Source organism: Lethenteron reissneri, chromosome 52 (genome assembly GCF_015708825.2).
Source record: "Lethenteron reissneri isolate LAM-NWPU_2019-01 chromosome 52, ASM1570882v1, whole genome shotgun sequence".
Classification (NCBI taxonomy): domain Eukaryota; kingdom Metazoa; phylum Chordata; class Hyperoartia; order Petromyzontiformes; family Petromyzontidae; genus Lethenteron; species Lethenteron reissneri.
Window position 1 is genome coordinate 388,374 of NC_083830.1, and position 24,391 is coordinate 412,764.

The 24,391-nt window shown below is 50.6% G+C and overlaps 1 protein-coding gene across 1 annotated transcript in view; it reads right to left on the reverse strand.

Annotated features, from left to right (window-relative positions):
- Positions 1–17,879: 17,879 nt before the first annotated feature.
- The window catches only part of LOC133355864 (cytochrome b5-like), a 26,362-nt gene continuing 19,850 nt past the window's right edge, over positions 17,880–24,391 (reverse strand). The window contains 5 exon segments of the mRNA XM_061573277.1: positions 17,880–19,418; positions 20,888–20,931; positions 22,353–22,379; positions 23,253–23,323; positions 23,326–23,380. Of these exon segments, the coding sequence (XP_061429261.1) occupies positions 19,343–19,418; positions 20,888–20,931; positions 22,353–22,379; positions 23,253–23,323; positions 23,326–23,380 (273 nt within the window). The 3' untranslated portion in view covers positions 17,880–19,342.

The window sequence follows — 24,391 nt, forward strand, 5'->3', positions numbered from 1 at the left end:
GGGGGGAGCCCATTGGGGTGCCCTCAATTTGCTTGTAGAAGGTTCCATTCCAGGTGAAGTATGTATTGGTTAAGCAGTGTCTCACCAGGGGGGGTACCCCAGCATTCAGTCCTTGATGAACCAAGTCTTCAATGATTGCGATGGTGTCAGGCACAGGTACCTTGGTGAACAAGGAAACCACATCAAAACTGACAAGCAGGTCGTCTGGGGACAGGGCAATCCCCTTGATTGTCGATACCAGGTCAGTAGAGTTTAGTACTGCAGAGGTGGTTTTTCCAGTGAAAGGCCGTAGGATTTCGGACAAAAAACGAGCCAGTTTGTAAGTGGGGGAGTTGATAGTAGAGACAATGGGACGAAGAGGTGTATCTTCTTTATGTATCTTTGGCAAGCCGTACAATCTGGTGGTCTGGCTGCAGAAGGTTTCAACGAGAACTGTTTGGTCTGATCAATTAATGCGGTTGAAGCAGAAATGATGTTGTTGGTTTTGGAGACGAGGCTGTTGGTGGGGTCTCTTTTTATTTTTGTATAGCTGCCATCGTTTAGTAGTTCTTGAATTTTGTTGTTGTATTCTATTTTGTCCATGATGACAGTGGCATTGCCTTTGTCGGCTGAGAGGATGACAATGTCATCCCTCTTTTTTAATTGAGCTAATTCAAAACGCTCCTCTTTGCTGATGTTGCTAGCTGGCATCTTAGCGTTTTTGAGGGTTACAGAGATTTCGGATCTTGCTGGCATGTTTTGCTGCGACGTTGGTTCAACGTTGGCATGTTTACCGGGACAATGACATCCTTGTCTAATACTATATGTGTACGTTACAGTTACGTGTGCTGTCTGTGTGGTTGTTTGTATACTGTATCTGTATGTTGCGAGGAGCGGTGGTGGAGGGATTAGCGCGCCTGCACTACGAACCCGGCGACTCGAGTTCGACTCTCGCTCACGGCCAACACCAGTGACGATTGTATTTATCTGCACCGGTTCTGGATCTCCCCTGGGTTAACTCAGCCTCAAATGAGTACCTGGTGAGCTGTGTAGTAAACATCGCCACTGGGGAGACAAAGGCGGCCGGGCGCGGTGCTGGCCACTCACCCCTTTGCGTGCCGTGCCGGCTTTCATAGGTGCTCGCTAACAGCACTTGGCCCAACAGTCTGTTAAGGCTATACGGGGGGAGCTTTGTCTTTGTGTCCGTATGTTCGCGGGTGAGTCCGTGGGTAGAAGTGGAGCTGAGTGGACTTGCCGATGACCAGTACCAGCGGTGTCAAGATCGGCCTCTGTGGAGGAGGAGGCTCGTGAAGGACGCTGCTGCTACTGCTGGACAGTTGAAGGCAGTCGCCCTCCAGCAACAACGGAGGGCGGAGGAGCGACGCTCACAACAACGAGTCGAGCGCCGGGCGGATAAAACGCAGCGAGGTGGCACAGTGGGGGAGTACAGGTGGTGCCCCAACAGCCGGCGAAGGCTTAACGGATGATCTTTGTCTTTGTATATGAGTATGTTATGTTTGTATATAATAACAAATATGTATAGATAGCACGTGTTCATCCGTGCATAGATGCTGCCTGACGCAATACTAGGGGCGCCACGGTGGCGAGATGTTAACTACCTCGCCTGGTATGCAGGAGGTCGTGGGTTCGATCCCGACCCTGACGCCTGCTGTGTGTTTGGAGTTTGCGTGTCTCTCATCATCATCACGGTGGCTAGGAGATGTTAACTACCTCGCCTGGTATGCAGGAGTGCGTGGATTCGATTCCGACCCTGACGCCTGCTGTGTGTTTGGAGTTTGCGTGTCTCTCATCATCATCACGGTGGCTAGGAGATGTTAACTACCTCGCCTGGTATACAGGAGGTCGTGGGTTCGATCCCGACCCTGACGCCTGCTGCTGTATATTTGAAGTATGCGTGTCTCTCTCTCCGTGGTGGTCGCGTGGATTTTTCTCCGGGTCCTCCGCTGTTAACCCCTCCACATTTAAAATCGACGTCAAGCGTTTAGAGAGTATTCGCCTGCTATAGATGTCCACGTGATGATGACGATGATGAGCCCACGTCGTTGAGCGATCATCTGTGATAGCCAGGTCGCTTCTGACCAGCCACGTAGCTTCCGTGCGGCCTTACCTGGTAACATGAAATACACACACACAACTTTTGAATGGTTCGCGCGCACCGCACTTGCAAAATGCAGAGGTGGCCAGAAACATTGGGGGGACATCTCTAAACCCCCCCCCCCAGTCCCCTTCCACTCCCCCTCCAACCCCCCACTGCCTCTGTTCACCCCGCAGTCGGTCGTGTGCGGTGTGGTAAAATGTGGGTCGTTTTATTTTTCTGTAAATCTAAATTCAAACACCATTTGATGTATTCATACGTTCACAGTGTGTGTGTGTATATGCACGCTACATATATACACACACGTGCACACTCGATCCTTACTTTCAAGCCCTTGTTTTTTTTTTATAAATCCACTGCTGGATGAATGAAGCCCTCCCACACACTGTGTTCGCCATGGGCGAGAGGGGGGGGCTAGTGGTTATTGTTTGACCATACTTCACCACGCTGGTAATTGCGGATTAGCTGGGTCATCCTTGCGTTGTTTGCACTCCACCTCTCTGGCCTCTCCTCGATGAAGGACCATTGCCCGAAACGTCGCCTACATTATATACACACACACAAACCGTGGGCACGAGAAGATGAAGGCGCAGCATCTGCAAACGCCTGCTCGCGCAACTGCTGACGGATGGACCGCCACCATCGGGAGCTCTAGAGAGAGAGAGAGACATCCTCGATGTATCTTCTTGGTTATAATCGGTTCTTTACCCTTCTATCTGGCAACAAAACTGACACCTTTTTTCTATCCCTTCTATCTGTTGCCAGATAGAAGGGTAAAGAACCGATTATCATATTTTACTGGCAAATGAGGTCCCCATAGTGTAGATCTTCTTGGTTCTTTCGGTAAAGTAACGTAGAATGGAAATAATAAAATAATAAAAATAAAACATTATAAAATAGTTCTCACGACGTTTCGGCCACAACGCAAGCAGACTCTGTCTTCTCGACAGACCTGTTCTCCACCTGAGGACGGCTGCTTGCGTTGTGGCCGAAACGTCTTATTTTTATTATTTTATTATTTCCATTCTACGTGACTTTACCGAAAGAACCAAGAAGATGAATCCCTGCAGTCACGAAAGCTTAAAATCGAAAAATCCTCGATGTACTCTTCCACGCTGCCCCGCCAGACGGACGACTCGAAGGAGGTGCCAGTGACCCCTCACTCTGTACCCCACCACGACACGCGATTCACATCCCGATCGCCTGACTGCTGGAGATTTGATAACAACAACAACAACAACAAAATGACGTGCATCGTTATTTCAACTGCCGCGCCCGGAGATCGAGTTGACCTGACTTACCGACCTCTGGATTGCAAGCCCAGTGGCTTGTTTGTTTGTTTAAAGCACGGCAGCATCATCGCCATGTAAGTAAACACGTCCAGACAAATCACGATGAAAAAGGGATGGATTTAGAGAGGTGGAAGGTGGAGAGGGGGGAGATGGATGGGGGGGGGGGGGAAGTGTGGGGGGGGGTGAAGTGGGGGGGGGGGTGAAGTGGGGGGGGGGTGAAGTGGGGGGGGGTGAAGTGGGGGGGGGGGGTGAAGTGTGTGGGGGATGAAGTGTGGGGGGGGGTGAAGGGTGGGGGGGTGAAGTGTTAGGGGTGGTGAAGTGGGGGGGGGGGTGAAGTGTGGGGGGTGAAGTGGGGGGGGGGTGAAGTGTGGGGGGGTGAAGTGGGGGGGTGAAGTGTGGGGGGGTTGAAGTGTGGGGGGTGAAGTGGTGTGGGGGGGGTGAAGTGTGTGGGGTGGAGTGGGGGGGGTGAAGTGGGGGGTGAAGTGTGGGGGGTGTGAAGTGGGGGGGTGAAGTGGGGGGTGAAGTGTGGGGGGTGAAGTGGTGTGGGGGGGGTGAAGTGTGTGGGGTGGAGTGTGGGGGGGTGAAGTGGGGGGTGAAGTGGGGGGGGGTGAAGTGGGGGGGGGGTGAAGTGGGGGGTGAAGTGTGGGGGGTGAAGTGGGGGGATGAAGTGGGGGGGTGGAGTGTGGGGGGGGTGAAGTGTGGGGGGTAGAGTGTGGGGGGTGGAGTGTGGGGGGTGAAGTGGGGGGGGTGAAGTGGGGGGGGTGGAGTGTGGGGGGGGGTGAAGGGTGGGGGGGTGAAGTGGGGGGGTGAAGGGTGGGGGGGGTGAAATGTGGGGGAGGTGAAGTGGGGGGGGGTGGAGTGTGGGGGGGGTGAAGGGGTGGGGGGGTGAAGTGGGGGGGGGGGGCAGGAGGCAGCTGTCACGCATCACCTCCCGCCCCCCCACAACGCGGCACAGAGGTAATGAGATCAAGAGGGGTGCTGATGGTGGTTAGAGTGGGGGGGGGGGGAGTAGGGGGGGGGGCTACGCGAAGCAAGGCCGTACTAGCCCCCCCCCCACCACCAGCCCCTTCCACAAAAAGTACAAAAACATCCTTGCCCAATTACAGATAATCACCCTTAATTACCAATGCTGCCGCACGCCATTATGCCCAATTAGGATATCTTATAATAATAAATAAGTCGGACAATGGCTTTCACCCTTAGGAGCGTTACACATTCCCTGTGCCGTGCGTGCTTGTCCGGCGAAGATCATGGGCCATGTCCCAGGGTACACGTCTCCCGAGGAGATGGAACGAGGAGCCGCTCTGTGTGTGTGTGTCTGCCGGTGCAAGATGGATTGTTACAACAACAAGAACAACAACGGAGGAGGGTCGACGTTCACAACAGCGAGCGAAGCGGCTGGGGGGGGGGGGGGTGCTTCGGTGGCTAGGAGATGTTAACTACCTCGCCTGGTATGCAGGAGGTCGTGGGTTCGATCCCGACCCCGATGCCTGCTGTTGTATATTTGCAGTTTGCAGTGTCTCTATCTCTCTCTCATCATCATCACGGTGGCTATGAGATGTTAACTACCTCGCCTGGTGTGCAGGAGGTCGTGGGTTCGATCCCGACCCCGATGCCTGCTGTTGTATATTTGCAGTTTGCAGTGTCTCTATCTCTCTCTCGTCATCATCACGGTGGGCTATGAGATGTTAACTACCTCGCCTGGTGTGCAGGAGGTCGTGGGTTCGATCCCGACCCCGATGCCTGCTGTTGTATATTTGCAGTTTGCAGTGTCTCTCTCTCTCTCTCATCATCATCACGGTGGCTATGAGATGTTAACTACCTCGCCTGGTATGCAGGAGGTCGTGGGTTCGATCCCGACCCCGATGCCTGCTGTTGTATATTTGCAGTTTGCAGTGTCTCTATCTCTCTCTCATCATCATCACGGTGGCTATGAGATGTTAACTACCTCGCCTGGTATGCAGGAGGTCGTAGGTTCGATCCCGACCCTCACGCCTGCTGCTGTATATTTGAAGTTTGCGTGTCTCGCTCTCTCTCTCCGTAGTGAAATGTTAACTCTCTCGCCTGGTATACAGGAGGTCGTAGGTTCGATCCCAACCCTGACGCCAGCTGTGTGAGTTTGCGTGTCTCTCTCTCCCCGTGGTGAGATGTTAACTACCTCGCCTGGTATACAGGAGGTCGTGGGTTCGATCCCAACCCTGACGCCAGCTGTGTGAGTTTGTGTGTGTCTCTCTCCCCGTGGTGAGATGTTAACTACCTCGCCTGGTGTACAGGAGGTCGTAGGTTCGATCCCAACCCTGACGCCAGCTGTGTGAGTTTGCGTGTGAGTTTGTGTGTGTCTCTCTTCCCCGTGGTGAGATGTTAACTCCCTCGCCTGGTATACATGAGGTCGTAGGTTCGATCCCAACCCTGACGCCAGCTGTGTGAGTTTGCGTGTCTCTCTCTCCCCGTGGTGATATGTTAACTACCTCGCCTGGTGTACAGGAGGTCGTAGGTTCGATCCCAACTCTGACGCCAGCTGTGTGAGTTTGCATGTGAGTTTGCGTGTGTCTCTCTCCCCGTGGTGAGATGTTAACTACCTCGCCTGGTATACAGGAGGTCGTAGGTTCGATCCCAACCCTGACGCAGCTGTGTGAGTTTGCGTGTCTCTCTCTCCCCGTGGTGAGATGTTAACTACCTCGCCTGGTATACAGGAGGTCGTAGGTTCGATCCCAACCCTGACGCCAGCTGTGTGAGTTTGCGTGTATCTCTCTCCCCGTGGTGAGATGTTAACTACCTCGCCTGGTATGCAGGAGGTCGTAGGTTCGATCCCACCCCTGTCGCCAGCTGTGTGAGTTTGCGTGTCTCTCTCTCCCCGTGGTGAGATGTTAACTACCTCGCCTGGTATGCAGGAGGTCGTAGGTTCGATCCCATCCCTGACGCCAGCTGTGTGAGTTTGCGTGTCTCTCTCTCCCCGTGGTGAGATGTTAACTACCTCGCCTGGTATACAGGAGGAAATAAAACATAATAAATAATTCTCTTCGACAGACTGCTCTCCCACCTGAGGACGGCTGCTTGCGTTGTGGCCGAAACGTCGTGAGAATAATTTTATTATGTTTTATTTTTATTATTTTATTATTTCCATTCTACGTGACTTTTCCAAAAGAACCAAGAAGATGAATCCCTGCAGTCACGAAAGCTTTAAATCGAAAAATTGATTTGTTTAGTTTAGTAAAAGGTAACGAGTCGGCACAAACGGTGTGGGAGTGCAGGTGGGTGCATCGGTCAGTCATCTTAAATCCACTTGGGTCTCTTCCGTGACTTCCTCCTGCCAGCACGGTGAGCTGACGTCACCGGCCGCCTTTGTCTCCCCTGTGGCGATGTTCACACGACGTACCAGCTACTCAATGGAGGCTGAGTCGACCTAGGGGAGGCCCTGGACCGCGTCAGATAATCGTCACCGGTGGTGGTGGCCGCGAGCGGCGCGCTCATCGCTCCACCACCGCTCACACGCACGCAAAGACAAAGATCCCCCGTATAGCCTTGACAGACTGCAAGGGGCAAGTGCTGTTAGCGAGCAGCACCTATGAAGGCCGGCACGGCACACGAGGGGTGGGTGGCCAGCACCACGCCGGGCCGCCTTTGTCTCCCCAGTGGCGATGTTACACACCGCACCAGGTACTCATTTGAGTCGACACTTGTGAGTTTCAATCGGGGGGGGCAGCATTTAAATTAATTAACGAAAGAGGGGGGGAGGGGCGGTGTGGGGAGCGCGGTATGGAAAGGGGGGGGGGGGTCATATGAGGACGCGCTCAAGGTGTTGAGTGTTCAGTGCGCGTGTTGTGTCAATATCGCCACTGGGGAGACAAAGGCGGTCGGGCGTGGTCGCTGGCCGTGTCCGGCCTTCATAGGTGCTCGCTAACAGCACTTGCCCCAACAGTCGCTTAAGGCTACACGGAGGATCTTTGTCTTTGTTAGTGCAAGGGTAGTCGCATGTGCTTGTGGAGCGGTGGTGTAGCGGTTAGCGCGCTGCGCTACGAACCCGGCGGACCCGAGTTCGATTCCCGCTCACGGCCATGAACACCATCGCCACTGGGGAGACAAAGGCGGCCGGGCGTGTTTGCTGGCCACACACCCGCTCGTGTGCCCGTGGCCGGCCTTCACAGGTGCTGCTCGCTAACAGCACTTGCCCCAACAGTCCGTTGCGGCTATACGGGGGATCTTTGTCTCTGTGTACGTGTGTACAAGTGTATACGTCAGAAACAAAGATCCCCTGTATAGCTTCAACTGAGAGTTGGGGCAAGTGCTGTTAACGAGCAACACTTGCTTGCCGGGTTAGAGCGCGCGAGTATGGTGCAGACCCGCGGTGTATCACCATACCCGGCCGCCTTTGTCTCCCCAATGCTGAGTTGTTCACACCAGATGACTTACTCCACCGGAAACTAATTCATTCCCCCCTCTGTCTCGCACACTGCGATGTCATCCGTGGCTGGGAAACGACGTGACACCTCTGTGGACCAAAAAAACGCTTCATAGCTCATCGGATTTTTTTGCAGTCTAAATGGAGATTAATGTATTTATTTATTTGTTCGTTCTTTCTTTCTCCGGTATAACAAAGTGCAGCGCGTGCTGACCGCTACGCCGCCATTCACGCAGTCTGGCTCTTTCGGTAAAGTCACGGAGATTAATAAAAGTGAATATAAATAATAAATAATAAATACAAATAATAAAAAACAAAAACCGTAATGTAGACTGTAGCCTGGTTCTATGTAGACTGTAGCCTGGTTCTATGTAGACTGTAGCCTGGTTATTAAGATGGGTGAGTGTACTGGCAGTCTATAATGTAGACTGTAGCCTGGTTATTAAGCTGGGTGAGTGTACTGACAGTCCATAATGTAGACTGTAGCAATGGTTAAGCTGGGTGAGCGTACTGGCAGTTTAGAATGTAGACTGTAGCCTGGTTATTAAGCTGGTGTGAGTGTACTGGGCAGTCTGTAATGTAGACTAGCCTGGTTATTAAGCTGGGTGAGTGTACTGGCAGTCTATAATGTAGACTGTAGCCCTGGTTATTAAAACGTAAGTGAGGTACTGGCAGTCTATAATGTAGACTGCAGCCTTGTATTAAGCTGGGTGAGTGTACTGACAGTCTACAATGTAGACTGCAGCCTTGTTATTAAGCTGGGTGAGTATATACTGACAGTCTATAAGTAGACTGTAGCCTGGTTCTAAATCTGAGTGAGTGTACTGGCAGTCTATAATGTAGACTGTAGCCTGGTTATTAGCTGGGTGAGTGTACTGACAGTATAATGTAGATGTAGCCTGGCTATTAAGCTGGGTGAGTTGTAATGACAGTCTATAATGCGACTGTAGCAATGGTTAAGCTGGGTGAGAGTATGGCAGTATATATGTAGACTCTAGCCTGGTTATTAAGCTAGGTGATTGTACTGGTAGTCTATAATGTAGACTGTAGCCTGGTTCTTAATCGGAGTGAGTGTGCTGGCAGTCTATAATGTAAATGTAGCCTGGTTATTAAGCTGGGTAAGTGTACTGGCAGTCTATAATGTAGACTGTAACCTGGTTCTTAATCGGAGTGAGTGTACTGGCAGTCTATAATGTAGACTGTAGCCTGGTTATTAAGCTGGGTGCGTGTACTGCCAGTCTATAATGTAGTCTGTAGCCTGGTTATTAAGCTTGGTGAGTGTACTGGCAGTCTATAATGTAGACTGTAGCCTGGTTATTAAGCTGGGTGAGTGTACTGACAGTCTATAATGTAGACTGTAGCCTGGTTATTAAGCTGGGTGAGTGTACTGGCAGTCTATAATGTAGACTGTAGCAATGGTTATTAGGTTTGGTGAGTGTACTGGCGGTCTATAATGTAGACTGTAGCAATTGTTAAGCTGGGTGAGCGTACTGGCAGTTTATAATGTAGACTGTAACCTGGTCATTAAGCTGGGTGAGTGTACTGGCGGTCTATAATGTAGACTGTAGCCTGGTTATTAAGCTGAGTGAGCGTACTTGCAGTCTATAATGTAGACTGTATCCTGGTTATTAAGCTGGGTGAGTGTACTGGCAGTTTATAATATAGACTGTAGCCTGGTCATTACGCTGGGTGAGTGTACTGGCAGTCTATAATGTAGACGTAGCCTGGTTATTAAGTTTGGTGAATGTACTGGCAGTCTATAATGTACACTATAACAATGATTAAGCTGGGTGAGTGTACTGGCAGTCTACAATGTAGACGTATTATTGGTTCTTTCAGTTTCTCACGAACGGCATTTGCCCCATCGGCCTAGGACTGGACGATCCGTATCCGTCACACAAGAAGCATCGACCACCGTCACCCCAACTCCGGTCATCCTCGCAGCAACAGCAGCGGCGGCTTCTGCGGCCGTCTGGAACGCTCTTCCTTTCCGATATTAGGAAGCCGTCCGAGCTAGGCACTTTTTAAATCATCATCATCATCTAGATTGATAAACGAATTTCTTTAGTACGCAGCCAACCGCGCTAACCTCCGATTAGCGCCGTTGGCTACGTACGGTGCGAAAGAATATCAACATACGTGTGTACACATCTTACTGTTAAAACGTGGTCCTGTACTACCCCCTGGTGAATCTTCAATGTAATTACAGCCTCGTGCCTGCCGTGGTGCGGTGGGGAGCGGTGGCGCAGCAGTTAGCGCGCTGCGCTACGAACCAGGCCACTCGAGTTCGATCCCGGCTCATGATCAATAACAGTGACGATTATCTGAACCGGTCCTGGGCCTCCCCTAGGTCGACTCAGCCTCAAATGAGTACCTGGTGCGGTGAGCAGTAAACATCGCCACTGGGGAGACAGAGGGTCGGGCGTGGTGCTGGCCACCCACCCCTTTGCGTGCCGTGCCGGCCTTAATAGGTGCTCGCTAACAGCACTTGCCCCTACAGCCTGTTCAGGCTATACGGGGGATCTTAGTCTTTGTGTCCCTCGTGCGCCAGTGCCCGGCCTCCATCGGTGCTGCTTCTCCTCCCCCAACAGCACTTGCCCCAACAAGTCTGCTAAGGCTACATGGGGGATCTTTGTCTTTGTATTGGGGCGAGTACGTCGGAACTTGCAATGCAGAGGTCGCCGCGTCGAACTCCCGGCACGGAAGTTGAAACAATCGTGGAAGTTTATTAAACCCTCCAACCCCACCGCCTTTGTCCGCGTGTGATGGGGTAAAGTGTGGGGGTACTGCCCCTTCTAAAATATTTTTGTTTTATTTGCCATAAATGACGTCACGCGATTTTGGACTATTTTTGCCCCCCCCCCCCCCCTCGTCACACGGCGTCACAAAAAGTCAGACCCCCCCTCTCTGCCCCCCCCCCCAAAATCATATTTCCATTTTGAAAATAAAACATGCTTCAAATCGCTTTAAACTATTGTCATTGTAGTGCGTATTTAATGTGGCGCTGCACTCCGATGTTGTAGGAGTGTTGTTATAACAATTAGTGTTGTTGTAACAATTCTATATTTATTTAAGTTGTGCATTTTGATGTGACGTCACATTTCTCAACCCCACCCCCTCCTCGTCACAGATCGTCACAAATCTCTGACCCCCTCCCCTCCCCCCTAGGTACGTGACGTCATTTATGAACGGCCCCTAAGACCCCGTTGAGCTCTTTTTGCAGAGCGGCTTCTCGTTATCGCGTGGATATGTACAGCGGGCAAATACTCTAACACGCGTGACGTTGATTCTGAATGTGGAGGGAAACACCGGGGGACCCGGAGAAAAATCCACGCGACCACGGGGAGAGAGAGACACGCAAACTCTAAATATACAGCAGCAGGCGTCAGGGTCGGCATCGAACCCACGACCTCCTGTATACCAGGCGAGGTGGTTAACATATCCTAGCCACCGTGATGATGATGAGAGAGAGACACGCAAACTCCAAATACACAGCAGGCGTAATGGTCGGGATCGAACCCACGACCTCCTGTATACCAAGCAAGGTAGTTAACATCTCATAGCCACCGTGATGATGATGAGAGAGAGACACGCAAACTCCAATATACAGCAGGCGTCCGGGTCGGGATCGAACCCACGACCTCCTGTACACCACGCGAGGTGGTTAACATCTCGCCACTGGAGCCATGCATTTTGCACCTACATTGAAAACTCTTCCCAAGACGTCCGGGCAAGCATGGAAGAGTAGGCCAAATACAACCTAGAGCTGGGGCCCTGCGCGATGATACCACAACCACGTGACTTTTCTATTGTATTGTGCGCGGTGCTCTCAGCACCACAGCGCGTGGATTTGTAACGATTTGTAACGTTTTGTTTCTTTTGTTTGCTGGTGACTTTGTGTATTTCATATTGAAATCGCCTCCAGTGCTTCTGCTGCTGGCGGCAATAAAAGTTGTTTAAAGTCAAAAGTCTCTCTCTCTCTCTCTGCCCCCTCTACAAGGTGGGAGGCTAGCATAGGAATTGAACAAGCAATTGCACAGCTGCGCCTTTACGTGTATGTATGTTGAACTTCTTTCGCACCGTACGGAGGCCAACCGTGCTAATCGGAGGTGAGCGGGGGAAGGTTTGGGTGGGGGTGGGGTTGGGGGGGGTGTTGGTGGAGGTAGGAGAGAGGGGAGGGTTCAGGTTTGAACATGTTGCGACTACCATGGACACGCGTTCAAAAGGTTTACAAGACTATTTCCATTCTCGTCACGTGATCATCTTGAATGTGCCGGCTCAAAACAAACCACCGAACACATCTCAACTGAGCAACACGCGAGGCATTGATTTATTTATTTTAAAATACATTTCTCCCCCTGGTAAGTTTAAAAATGCCATCGCTATACACGACAGCAGTCTTAAATATAATCACATTATTAGTTAAGGTCATCGGTTTTCGGTGAGTTCCACGGACGGAACATTGACAGTTTTAACACCGAGTCGGCTTTCGCAACCATTGACATCCATAATAGAGGTGTTTTGTTTGGGGTTAGATCGCGAAACAGGAGGATTACCCCACAAGATCTGTCTGTCCGCCCGATGATGCCGAAACGTCGTACTCAGATTGTAAATGTTGTGGATTTGCTCTCCAACACGCAACCGGTGGTGCTGTACTAGTAACGAATTGGCCACGTTCTGTTTACGTGACAACCCTTACTGATTGACTGTGTCGGGTGGTGGCGGGTTTAACGACACACATTTATATATTTAAGCGATCTAACTCACACACACAAAAACACCTGTATTATAGAACATCTTTAAACGAAACTCTTTCACAGCTTCTTCCCACGGCAGTCAAAGCGAGAGTGGGACAAATCTTTCACCCCTCTACACTACTTCATCTCTGAACGCCGCGCACCTAGCCTGGCACAGGCACTGATAATGACGGCACGACGTCCGACGTTTCGCTCCACGTGCCGGAAGCTTCTTCGGGGGGGGCGGGGGGGGGGTGAATGAATACGCCGTCTCGTGTTGTATGTTAAACTTCTTAATTCTAGATTTGAAGCTTTCGTGACTGCAAGGATTCATACTCTTAGTTCTTTCGGTAAAGTCCACGTAGGTAAAAAATGAAATTAAAATTAATAAAGAATAAAATATAATTCACGAAGTTTCGGAGGCAACACAAGTCTCCGTCATCAGGTGGGACCGTCACAGCCAGATTTGCGTCGTGATTTTATTTCATTTTTTATTAATTTTTATTTAATTTTTTACCTACGTGACTTTACCGAAAGAACTATGAGTATGTTAAATTTCTTCTTTCGCGCACCCGTACGTAGCCATGCGTGCTAACCGGAGGTCTGTGTGGGAGGTAACGCAAGTAACTCGGAAATAGCTCAATACCCGTGCATACCTGGGGGGCTTACACGGGTACCCGGAGGTCACGAATCGCTCGTGCGTCTATTTACTTGTTCTTTTTAAATCCTTTATATTAAGTTCGCTTGCTTGCTTGCGTGCTTGCTTGCTTACGACCGTGCAAATCTTTCGGTCGTTTTTTAACCCACTTCCCGTCATCCATCGAGCTGACATTTTGCACACAGACTCGTTGTGCGTGACAATTAATTTTCGTGAAAAAATGTATCCCAAATTTTACACTGTTTAGGGAAAAATAATTAAATATTTAATTACCAATTGCTTAATGGTGGCAGACAATCATCTGACCCATAGGTGGTAGCCATCTCAAGCCAGCGGACGAGAGGGCTCTAGCCGCCACGCATATAAAGGATTTAGAGTGAAAAACTTTGTTTTTACGGGTTTAATTTTTTCCTTTTACTCGACCAGCTAAGGCCCACCGAGCAATGCAGCTCGTTTACAGAAGCGACCTGGCCATATAAATGTAAGCTCGACGACAAAACGGCTCCCCCATCGCGTGGAAATTTACAGCAGCCAAAACCTCTGAGCGCGTGACGTTCTTCACGCAGCAACCCGACTGGCTGGCGATTGGCGACAACTGGCTTGCCGCACACGTGGCCTGCAAACCAGTCACCGTGGGTGGCAGCGAGGGTCGGTGGTTCACCGCACAGACGTTGTCCTGACGGAATTTCTATGGCGCCTGAACCAAAGGCGCTTTACACAGAATTAACGACGGCACGACGTACGAATGTCGTGGTCGTGGTGGTGGTAGAAGTGGAAAAAATAAAATAAGAGGAAGCAATGTGGGGTTGTAATCTGTGAAGATGTGTGAATGCGGTGAAAGCGAAGTTGATGATAGCGAATGATTAATGGATTTAATGATTGGGGTTACATTTCTCTACACACACGCGTGACGTTGATTCTAAATGTGGAGCGAAACACTGGAGGACCCGGAGAAAAATTCACACGACGACCACGATGAGAGACACCGCCAACTCCAAATATACAGCAGCAGGCGTCAGGGTCAGGATCGAACCCACGACCTCCTGTAGAACAGGCGAGGTGGTTAACATCTCCTAGCCACCGTGATGATGAGAGAGAGACACGCAAACTCCAAAAATACAGCAGCAGGCGTCAGGGTCGAGATCGAACCCACGACCTCCTGTATACCAGGCAAGGTGGTTAACATCTCCTAGCCACCGTGATGATGATGAGAGAGACACGCAAACTCCAAATATACAGCAGCAGGCGTCAGGGTCAGGATCGAACCCACGACCTCCTGCATACCAGGCGAGGTGGTTAACATCTCCTAGCCACCGTGATGATCGTGAAAGAGAGACACGCAAACTACAAACATACAGCAGCAGGCGTCAGGGTCAGGATCGAACTCATAACCTCCTGCATGGAGGGGGGGGGGGTGCAGAGCTTTATCCGGGAACTCGAGTTTCCGGCCTGACTAAGCAGAAGTTCTTCCGTTTCCTGCCAGCAAGGCCCCCGGCACCGCGCGGCGTAAAACGTCGGACGTCGTTCCGAGCGACGCGTTGGCGAGAGGAGGTCACGAACGACAGGGGAGGGAACAAAACAAATGAACCCGTAAAAACAAAGTTTTTCGCTATAAATCCTTTATGTGCGTGGCGGCTAGAGTCCTCTCGTCCTCTGGCTTGAGATGGCTGCCACCTATGGGTCAGATGATTGCCTGCCACCATTAAGCAATTGGTAATTAAATATAAAAAATGTCAGCTCGATTGGATCACGGGAAGTGGGTTATAAAACGACCGAAAGATTTGCACGGTCGTAAGCGCGCAAGCAAGCAAGTGAACTTAATATAAAGGATTTTTTAAAAATCACCGATGGCGCACGTCGAGCGAGCCGTGGAACGCAGTCACGGTTTCACACAAAAAAAAAATCCCCCAGCGCGTTTCATGGGACTCGGGGTCCGCCTTCTCTTCATCCCGGGGGGGGGTCGGCAACGAAATAACGACAAGAGGCAGTGTGTGTGTGTGTGCGTTAAGCCGAATTCGGTACAACCAAAAAAACACCTCCGTGTTTTTCAGAGCCGCGACTCCGCGTCAATAACGTGACGAGGCCGTCATTTAAAGAGCCGCAGATTTGCAGACCCCCCCTCCTCCTCCTCCTGGGTTTTCCTGTCCACGGCTGCCCCCCCCCTACCTGGTTCTGCAATACGAGATGCGCCCGCTTCGTCCGCTCCAACGCGGTTCGGCAGACGCGATGGAGTCACCGAAGCGAGCCGCGTCTTTACCACCTGCTCACGTGGTCCCGGTATTGCACGCGACGTGAATTTGTCGTCATCCTACACATTTACCGGACTAGTTGTATTTGACACGATACATGGCTGGGGTTGATGTAAGGTGACAATACAGTAAAAGGATGGGTGTCGTATTACGAACCGTGAACCAACCTCCCCCCACCCCCCCTGAGTTTTCCCCACAATGCCTTTGAGTTTGCAGTTCGCAGATTTTGCAGATCGCGGATTTTGCCGACTGCGGCTATTTTCAAGGACGTAACCGGACCCGCCGCGGCGGGCGATGGGGGTTTCCGGATTGAGCACAAACACAAGTCGGGTCGCCCTCAAAGCCAGAAAGTTTCGTCCGCTGCTGGCCTGCGCCTCTCACAGCCTCGACAATTTTCATCGGGGGGGGGGGGGGGGTTCCTCCCCATCTCCCAGTGCGTTGACTGCCGCCAAAGACGCGGTCAGCGGCACTGTTAACCCCTTTGCGGGCCCCGTTCCCGTCTGAATCTCGGGCCGCACATGCGGCTCTGCGTTCTTCTTGGTTCTTTCGGTAAAGTCACGTAGAATGGAAATAATAAAATAATAATAAAACATAATAAAATAATTATCACGACGTTTCGGCCACAAAGAATTATTTAATTGTTTTATTTTTTATTATTTTATTATTTCCATTCTACGTGACTTTACCGAAAGAACCAAGAAGATGAATCCCTGCAGTCACGAAAGCTTTAAATCGAAATTTAACGGCTCTGCGTTCGTTTTACTCAGAGGGGCCGTAGCGCCGTTGTTCTTAAAGACATTGTTACTCACCGCAGAGAACTGTAGCGAACCGCCCGCAGCTCTACGATAGCCGGCACCAAACCGTGCCACATGCCGAGCCTCGGTACCGATAAACTTATTTTATTTCATAATTCCTGTTTCTGTTGATGATTTTAACGTACGTCATCGTAACGGAATCAGATGGAAAAAACTGATGACGTCCACGTACGTCATCGGAACAGGAAAGGGTTCATATATCTTCTTGGTTCTTTCGGTAAAGTCACGTAGAAGGGAAGTAATAAAATAATAAAAATAAAACATAAAATAATTCTCACAACGTTTCGGCCATAACGCAAGCAGCCGTCCTCACCTCACCTGAGGACGGCTGCTTGCGTTGTGGCCGAAACGTCGTGAGAATTATTTTATTATGTTTTATTTTTATTATTTTATTACTTCCCTTCGACGTGACTTTACCGAAAGAACCAAGAAGGGTTAATATAACCGCGCGCGATTGGCCACATCCCTTTACGACCGTCTGCCTGGCCAACCGGATTACGTTTCATCTGCTCAAACCCGAGCTATTGATGCTGTGATATTTACATTGCCTTTGCGCTGTCCGCCTTTTGGCGTTGTTCTCTGATCTAACACCAGTGGGAAGGCCCTAAAGGAGGCCGTCTCTGGCGTAGGCCAATCCGTTTCAAAGGACAATGCCATCTATTATCAGTGCATGTTTGTTTTGCATATTTTACCACAAATGCGTGTGGTTAATGCAGACTTGATGCCTTGCAATAGGTGTGTGTCTATTTGGTGTTTGAACACCTTGTCACCTCCTGATTTATTGCCAGGAAGGCAAAAAAAAAACTATTCTTTTTTTATCGGGATACGTTTTGTTAAGTTTCAACTCAAAAAAACGTTAAGTCTCTTTGCGACGACAAATATATAGAAATATATACGAACACCGCTGGTCACGTTGGTTACATTATTGTAAAAGAAATTCACAAATTTGATCGACGATTTTTTTTTTAAGACGACCAAGCCGAGGCGCTGGAGCCGGCACCGCTGAGAAGTCCGGGTTCCAATCCTGCCCTGCAATGAGAACCAGACTTCTCAAGTCTCGCGAGGCGATGGCCCTCAGCCTGGTCGCCAATTACTTTGTGTAAAAAAAAAACATAACCACGATTACATTCAATTTGGTTCTGCACTTAGTTTAGCCGAATTCCACCCCTGACAATTCACGATATCATTTTGGTTGTCGCGTGGACGAATATTTTCTCTGCAGCAGGGGCAGGCAAGAAAGTACCGCCCTGCCCCCCCCCCCCACCCCCATAGTGTTTCAATTCATTTTTTAAAAAGTTACTATGAAGGGATCTCACAAGATGTTCTATGATATCCGCTTCCGCAGGCCATCAAAGACAAAAGATCCCCCCGTATAGCCTGAACAGACTGTTTGGAGCGAGTGCTGTTATAGCGAGCACCTATCAAGGACCACTCTCACGCACACACACACGCGCGCGCGCACACGCACGCCGTTCTGGGTTTTAATACAAAGGGCGGCTGAAACCGGGCGTCAAACCCAGGGAATGCCAGCTCAGTGTCTCTGACCCCTGAGCCAAACGGCCCGTACCTGGGCTCAATAAACCCGACGCAGCAACCAATGTTTGGGCTCGCCAGTGGGCAGGCTAGCGGTTGTAAAAAGCTAAACTCATAACTATTTTATTTTACCGGCTAAGGCCCACCGAGCTGTATAGCTCTCTTTCAGAATTGAACTGGCCACAATTTACAGCTCCACCAAAGTGGCTTATCATCATCATCGTGGAAATTCATCGCAGCCAAATACTCTGAACGTGCGACGTTGATTCTGAATGTGGAGGGGACAAAAATCCGGAAGATCCGGAGAGAAAAAAAAAATCCGAGCGACCACGGGGAGAGAGAAACGCACCTCGAAATACACAGCAAGCGTCAGGGTCTGGATCGAACCCCACGACCTCCTGCACACCAGGCGAGATAGTTAACATCTCCTAGCCACCGTGATGATGATGATGAGAGACATGCAAACTCCAAATATACAGCAGCAGGCGTCAGGGTCTGGATCGAACCCCACGACCTCCTGCACACCGGGCGAGATAGTTAACATCTCCTAGCCACCGTGGCAAAGCAGGGGAGAGAGAGCGAGCCCCTAGGGCTAATGCAGGGAGAGGTGGGCGAGGTGGGCACATGTTTCCATGTTTCTCGTCGGCCTCTCCTCTGGAGGGAGAAGACGGGGGGGCTGGAAACAGCTGGGTACTCAGGCACGCAGTTGATGTCGGGTAGTCCGCAGCCTGTTCTGCCGACGGTACTGCGCCGGCTGAAGGGGCAACCCGAGTAGCTGTAGTCCTTGCGCAGCGTGGCAGGGCTAAGCAGGTAGCACGCTGGGTCTGGTGACGAGTCCTCGGGCTAGCGCGGGGGTCGGCAATGGAAATAACATTTTTTTTTTATTCGGTAAAAATAAAATCGATCTCTCAAGAGCCGCGCAATGCACGTGGTCAATACGAGATGGTGGTGGTCCTCAATAAATAACGTACACGAAGCGCTTCCTCTAAAGGGCTGCATGCTGCTCAAGAGCCGCAGGTTTTGCCGACCCCTGGGCTAGAGCCGGTAGTGCAGAGTGGGTCACGCGCCTTAGCTGGGAAGGCTAGCCGGCGGGACTGGCCGAGCGTCAGGTCTGTGTGCTGATAGGTGCGGGGTGGCAGGGCTGAGTTGGTAGGGTCAGGTCCTGGTACAACAGGGTGGCAGGGCTGAGCTGGTAGTGCAGAGTTGGTACTCAAGGTTTTTTTTTTTGAAAAATTATTGTGAATCTGAGTCCACGAGTCCTCCGTTCAATTGTGCTTCTCGATTTGCATCGGTTGCCGCTCCCGGCACTTGTTTTTACGCTTGTGTGAGGCACGACATCGGCGTAATGAATGATGATGATGATGACAAGTCTTGGTTGAGGATAGCTGGGCTTTGTTGGTAGCTAGTTGCGGGCCGAGTTCTGAGTCATTGTGTCGAGTGGCTGGGCTAGGCTGCGAGTGAAGGTTCAGCGTACGGAATGCCGAGCTCCCGAGGCCTCGTACAGGCTGGCCGGGCTGGCTGGAAAGTTCCCGCGTGGCTCCCGCGTGGCTCCCGCGTGGCCCCCGCTAGGCCCTGCGGTAGTAGCGCCAGGCGACCACCAACCCGACCGCCACCGCCGGCGCCAGCCACAGCCAGCAGCAGCTGGAACCACACGGAGCCGGCGCAACAGCGCGACGGGGAGACGGACGTTAGCCACGGTTCATCATCGTCATCATAATCATCATGGTCGTCATAATCGTCATCATGGTCATCATCGTCGTGGTCATCGTCGTCGTCGTCGTCATCATCATCGTCATCGTGGTCATCATCGTCGTGGTCATCGTCGTCGTCGTCATCATCATCATCGTCTTCGTCGTCATTATCAGCCATCATCATCGTCGTCATTGTCGTCGTCATCATCATCGTCGTCATTGTCGTCATCATCATCATCATCGTGGTCATTGTCATCGTCGTCGTCATCGTCATCAGTCATCATCATCATCGTGGTCATCGTCGTCGTCATCATCATCGTCATCATCGGGAAATTTAGTTGCGACTAGGAGTCTACTACCGCTATTTTATTTTTTACCAGGTAAGGCCCCACTGAACTATGTTGTTCTTTTTCAGAAGTGACACTTGTACATAAATGATAGCTCAACAAAGTGGCCTATCATCACGTGGAAATCTAGAGCAGCCAAATGATGTGAACGCATGTCGACTGTAAATGTGGAGGGAGAAAACCGGAGGACCCGGAGAAAAACCCACGCGACCACGGTAAGAGAGAGACACGCAAACTCCAATGATACAGCAGGCATCTGGGTCGGGACCGAATCCACGACCTCCTGCACACAAGGCGAGGGAGATAACATCTCACCACCGCGGTACCACCTACACCACTACTCCTCAGGCCACACTGCGAATACAATAATCGATTATAGGACGGAATCATGATCTCCAAACAACCCCCGGCCACCACAGTTAGATTACAAACTTTTCACAGCTCAAACGATGATGTAAACAATATCGACCTTGGTTCGGATCCGGGTTGCAGCCACTGCCCGTGATTATACCGAGTTCTCAACCAGTCATCACCAATGACTGAACAACAACAACAAGTTCTAAAAATTACCATTCAATTAAATTGCGTTCTGCACTTCATTTAGCTCAATTCCAGCTGTGAGAATTAATCTGTAAGCAGGGGCGGGTGAGAGAAAGTGCCGCTCCCCGGACCGTGCGGACGAGAAGCGACGTGAAAGGTTCTGCGACGGATGCTTCCGGCCTCACGGCGCGAGTAAAAATTGTGTGGGGGGGTAATGACGAAAGTAAGAACAGATTAAATTTCGATTTAAAGCTTTCGTGACTGCAGGGATTCATCTTCTTGGTTCTTTCGGTAAAGTCACGTAGAAGGGAAATAATAAAATTAAAAAAATAAAATAAATTTCTTTTATTATGTTTTATTTTTATTATTTAGAAGGGAAGTAATAAAATAATAAAAATAAAACTTAATAAAATAATTATATTTTATTACTTCCTTCTACGTGACTTTACGAAAGAACCAAGAAATAAAACAACTTTTATTTTATTTTATAATGTAGAAGGAAGCAAAGACGTGAAACTTGCGGAGCACGCACCATTTGGCGGACCTCGGCGAGGAGCACCCCGGTATTTTCTTCGCCTAGAAAACAGAAATCGGGGGGGGGGGGGGGGGGGGGCGGCAGAGAGGTTAACTACCTCCCCTGGTATACAGGAGGTCGTGGGTGCGATTCTTACCCGGACGATGTCTGTTTGCATCTCTCTCTCTCCCTCTACCCCGTGGTCACGAGGATTTATCTCTGTGTCCGCCGTTTTTTTCCCTCCACATTTAGCATCAACGTCACGCGTTCCCCGAGTGTTTGGCCGCTGTAAATGTTCCACGTGACGATAAGCCACTTTGTCGCGCTATCATGATGTGTGGCGAGGTCACTTATGAACAAGTATAACCCGTAAAAACAAAGTTTTTCACTATAAATCCTTTATATGCGTGGCAGCTAGAGTCATCTCGTCCTCTGGCTTGAGATGGCTGCCACCTATGGGTCAGATGATTGTCTGCCAGTATTATGCAATTGGTAATTCAATATTTAATTTGTTTTCCCTAAACAGTGTACAATTTTGGAAATTTTCACGAACATTAATTGTCTCGCACAACGAGTCTGTGTGCAAAATGTCAGCTCGATTGGATCACGGGAAGTGGGTTAAAAAACGATCGAAAGATTTGCACGGTCGTAAGCAAGCAAGCACGCAAGCAAGCGAACTTAATATAAAGGATTTAAAAGAGCTACGTAGCAGCAGCTCAGTTGGGGCCTTACCTGGTCAAATAAAATAAAAAAAATTGCAGTTTTAGTTTTACTAGTAGGAACCTCCTGGTTACACCAGCCCACAGGGAATTATTGTGTCTGTCCGTCGTGCATCCAAAAATGGGAGGGGTGGGGCTGGGTGGAGAGGGGAGGGTGGGGAGGGGCTGGGTTGGGAGGGTGGGAGGGGTGGGGCTGGGTGGGGAGGGGCTGGTCACCCCGTGGTGCCCTTATAAAACTCAACGTTTAACCTACTCACGCCCACTTGTGTCCGCCCTCACAGTCAGCCATATTTGCAGAATACACCACGCCGCCGTTGACCCTGGCCATTGACCGAGCAACCCAACGTTCCTACCAGCTCCCTCCGCAGAACAATGTGTTTAGGGCAACCGGGTCATCTCCCGCGCGAGAAGCAGCAGACTCGGCACGAAGCGCACACGGCGGTTCACCGGCACGAGGTGTCAGAGCCGAGCCGAGATTGGCAGTGCCAGCTTGGTGCTAAGTTCTCGCACGTCGATGGCTACACGAACGCCGCTCGATCAATTATCGAGACACTCCTCGCTCGATCGGGAAGGCGGCCGACCGCAAAAACACGCCAACAAGTACTACTGCTAACTACTATTTTTCTTTTACAGATGTCCAGTAAGTATTTTTTTTTAAGTCGAACTTGTAGTGCATCGAGTGTGGCACAGCAGGGTTAACATATTTGGTGCTGTCGGTGTGGACCAGAGGGATTTAGAACTCTGCGCGTTGATGCCTTTCTTACCTGCGGCCTTTCCGACGTTGACCCTTCCTGCAAAAGATAACCGACAATGTTAACCACGATGGTAACCACGATGGTAACGTACACACACACTTACCGCGTGATCTCACAACGCGTTTGTTCTACAAAGCAGATCTTCCCCAAGGGAACACTTTTCGCTGAGTTCAATTCCCACTCACAGCCAAGATTGTCGATGGATATACCTGAACCGGTTCTGGACCTCCCCTAGGTCGACTTGGCCTCAAATGAATACCTGGTGCGGTGTGAGGAAAAGTCGGCCAGGCGTGGTGTTGGTCACCCGCCTCTTCGTGTGGAGTGCCGGCCTTCGTAGGTGCTACTCGCTAACAGCACTTGCTCCAAAAGTCTGTTAAGGCTATAAGATAGGGGATCTTTGTTTTTGCGTCTGCTTGGAGTCTCTGTGCGAGTCTCTGTGTGAGTGAGTCTCACTGTGTGTGTGAGAGTCTGAGTGCATCCGAGTCTGTGTGTATCTCAGTGTGAGTTTGTGTGAGTCTGTGTGAGTCTGTGTGAGTCTGTGTAAGTCTGTGTGAGTCTGTGTGAGTCTGTGTGTATCTCTGTGTGTATCTCTGTGTGAGTCTGTGTGTATCTCTGTGAGTCTGTGTGGGTGGAGTCTGTGCGAGTCTGGCAGTGAGTCTACGGTTCTGTGTGCGATTCTGCGCAAGTCTCACACTGTGTGCGAGTCTGTGAGTCTGTCTGTAATTGAGTCTGTGAGTGAGTCTATGTGTGCGCGATTCTGCGCGAGTGAATCTCCGTGTGCGAGCCCGTAAGTGTGAGTCTGTGAACAGGTGTGCCTCCAAGTGCTCCTGGCCTGGCACAGGTGCCGTGGTCATGTCACCGCCACTCGGTGGGGATTGGCGGCCTCCGTTGTTGTTGTTGTGCACATACCGTTTCAAGCTCGCCGATGTAGTACTGCTGCATGATGTCGCGCGCGTCCCCCGAGTGACCCGCGTCCTCAACGCCTCCGTCGCGTCCTTCCCAGACTTCTCCAGCAGCACGGACTCGCCGCCGGGGTGCTGGGGACCAACGCGGACAAGTACGGTCAAACACGCTCAACACGATCAACACCATCCCAGTCAGAAGCTTACGATTCAGTGCTGGACGAGGGGGAATCCGACAGGGCTGTGAAAACTCTTATTTCGCACGCGTCCAGTGTGGGAAATTAATGCGTTGATTGTATAAGTCCGAATTATCAATCTTGAGCAAGGCAGCAGCAACAACGACAACAACAAAAGAGACACAGACCACACCAAGGCAACACACAGTAGCAGTCCCTCAATAAGATGGAATGTTAAATGGCAAGGATCAGCCTCGATCCGACATTTTCCTGACAACTGCTCTCGTCGGACACTGTTAGCGAGCATCACCTACGAAGGCCGGCATGGCGCACAGGGGGTGGGCGGTGACCGCCAACACCACGCCCAGCCGCCTTTGTCTCCCCAGTGCCAATGTTTTATACACCGCACCAGGTGCTCATTTGAGGCCGATGGACCTATGGGCGGTGGTTGTTGGCCGGGAATCGAACATCGGGAGGCTGGGTTCGAGGCGCAGCACGCTAACCGCTACACAACCGTTCCCCGCAATTATTGACACACTCTGGCTATGAGGCTTAGATTAATTAGTTTGCAATACGGGCAAACCGATGAAAACAGAATAGGCTCGACCCTTTTCCGGCAATAATACAGGAGGTGTTAAGATGTTCAAACAGCAAAGAGACAAAGCTATTGCACGGCTAAATTTCGATTTAAAGCTTTCGTGACTGCAGGGATTCATCTTCTTGGTTCTGTCGGTAAGTCACGTAGAAGGGAAGTAATAAAATAATAAAAATAAAACGTAATAAAATAATTCTCACGTCGTTTCGGCCACAACACAAGCAGCCGTCCTCAGGTGAAGACCAGGTCTGTCGGGGAGACAGCGTCTGAAGTCTTTCCGACAGACCTTTCTTCACCTGAGGACGGCTGCTTGCGTTGTGGCCGAAACGTCATGGGAATTAATTTATTATGTTTTATTTTTTTATTTTATTATTT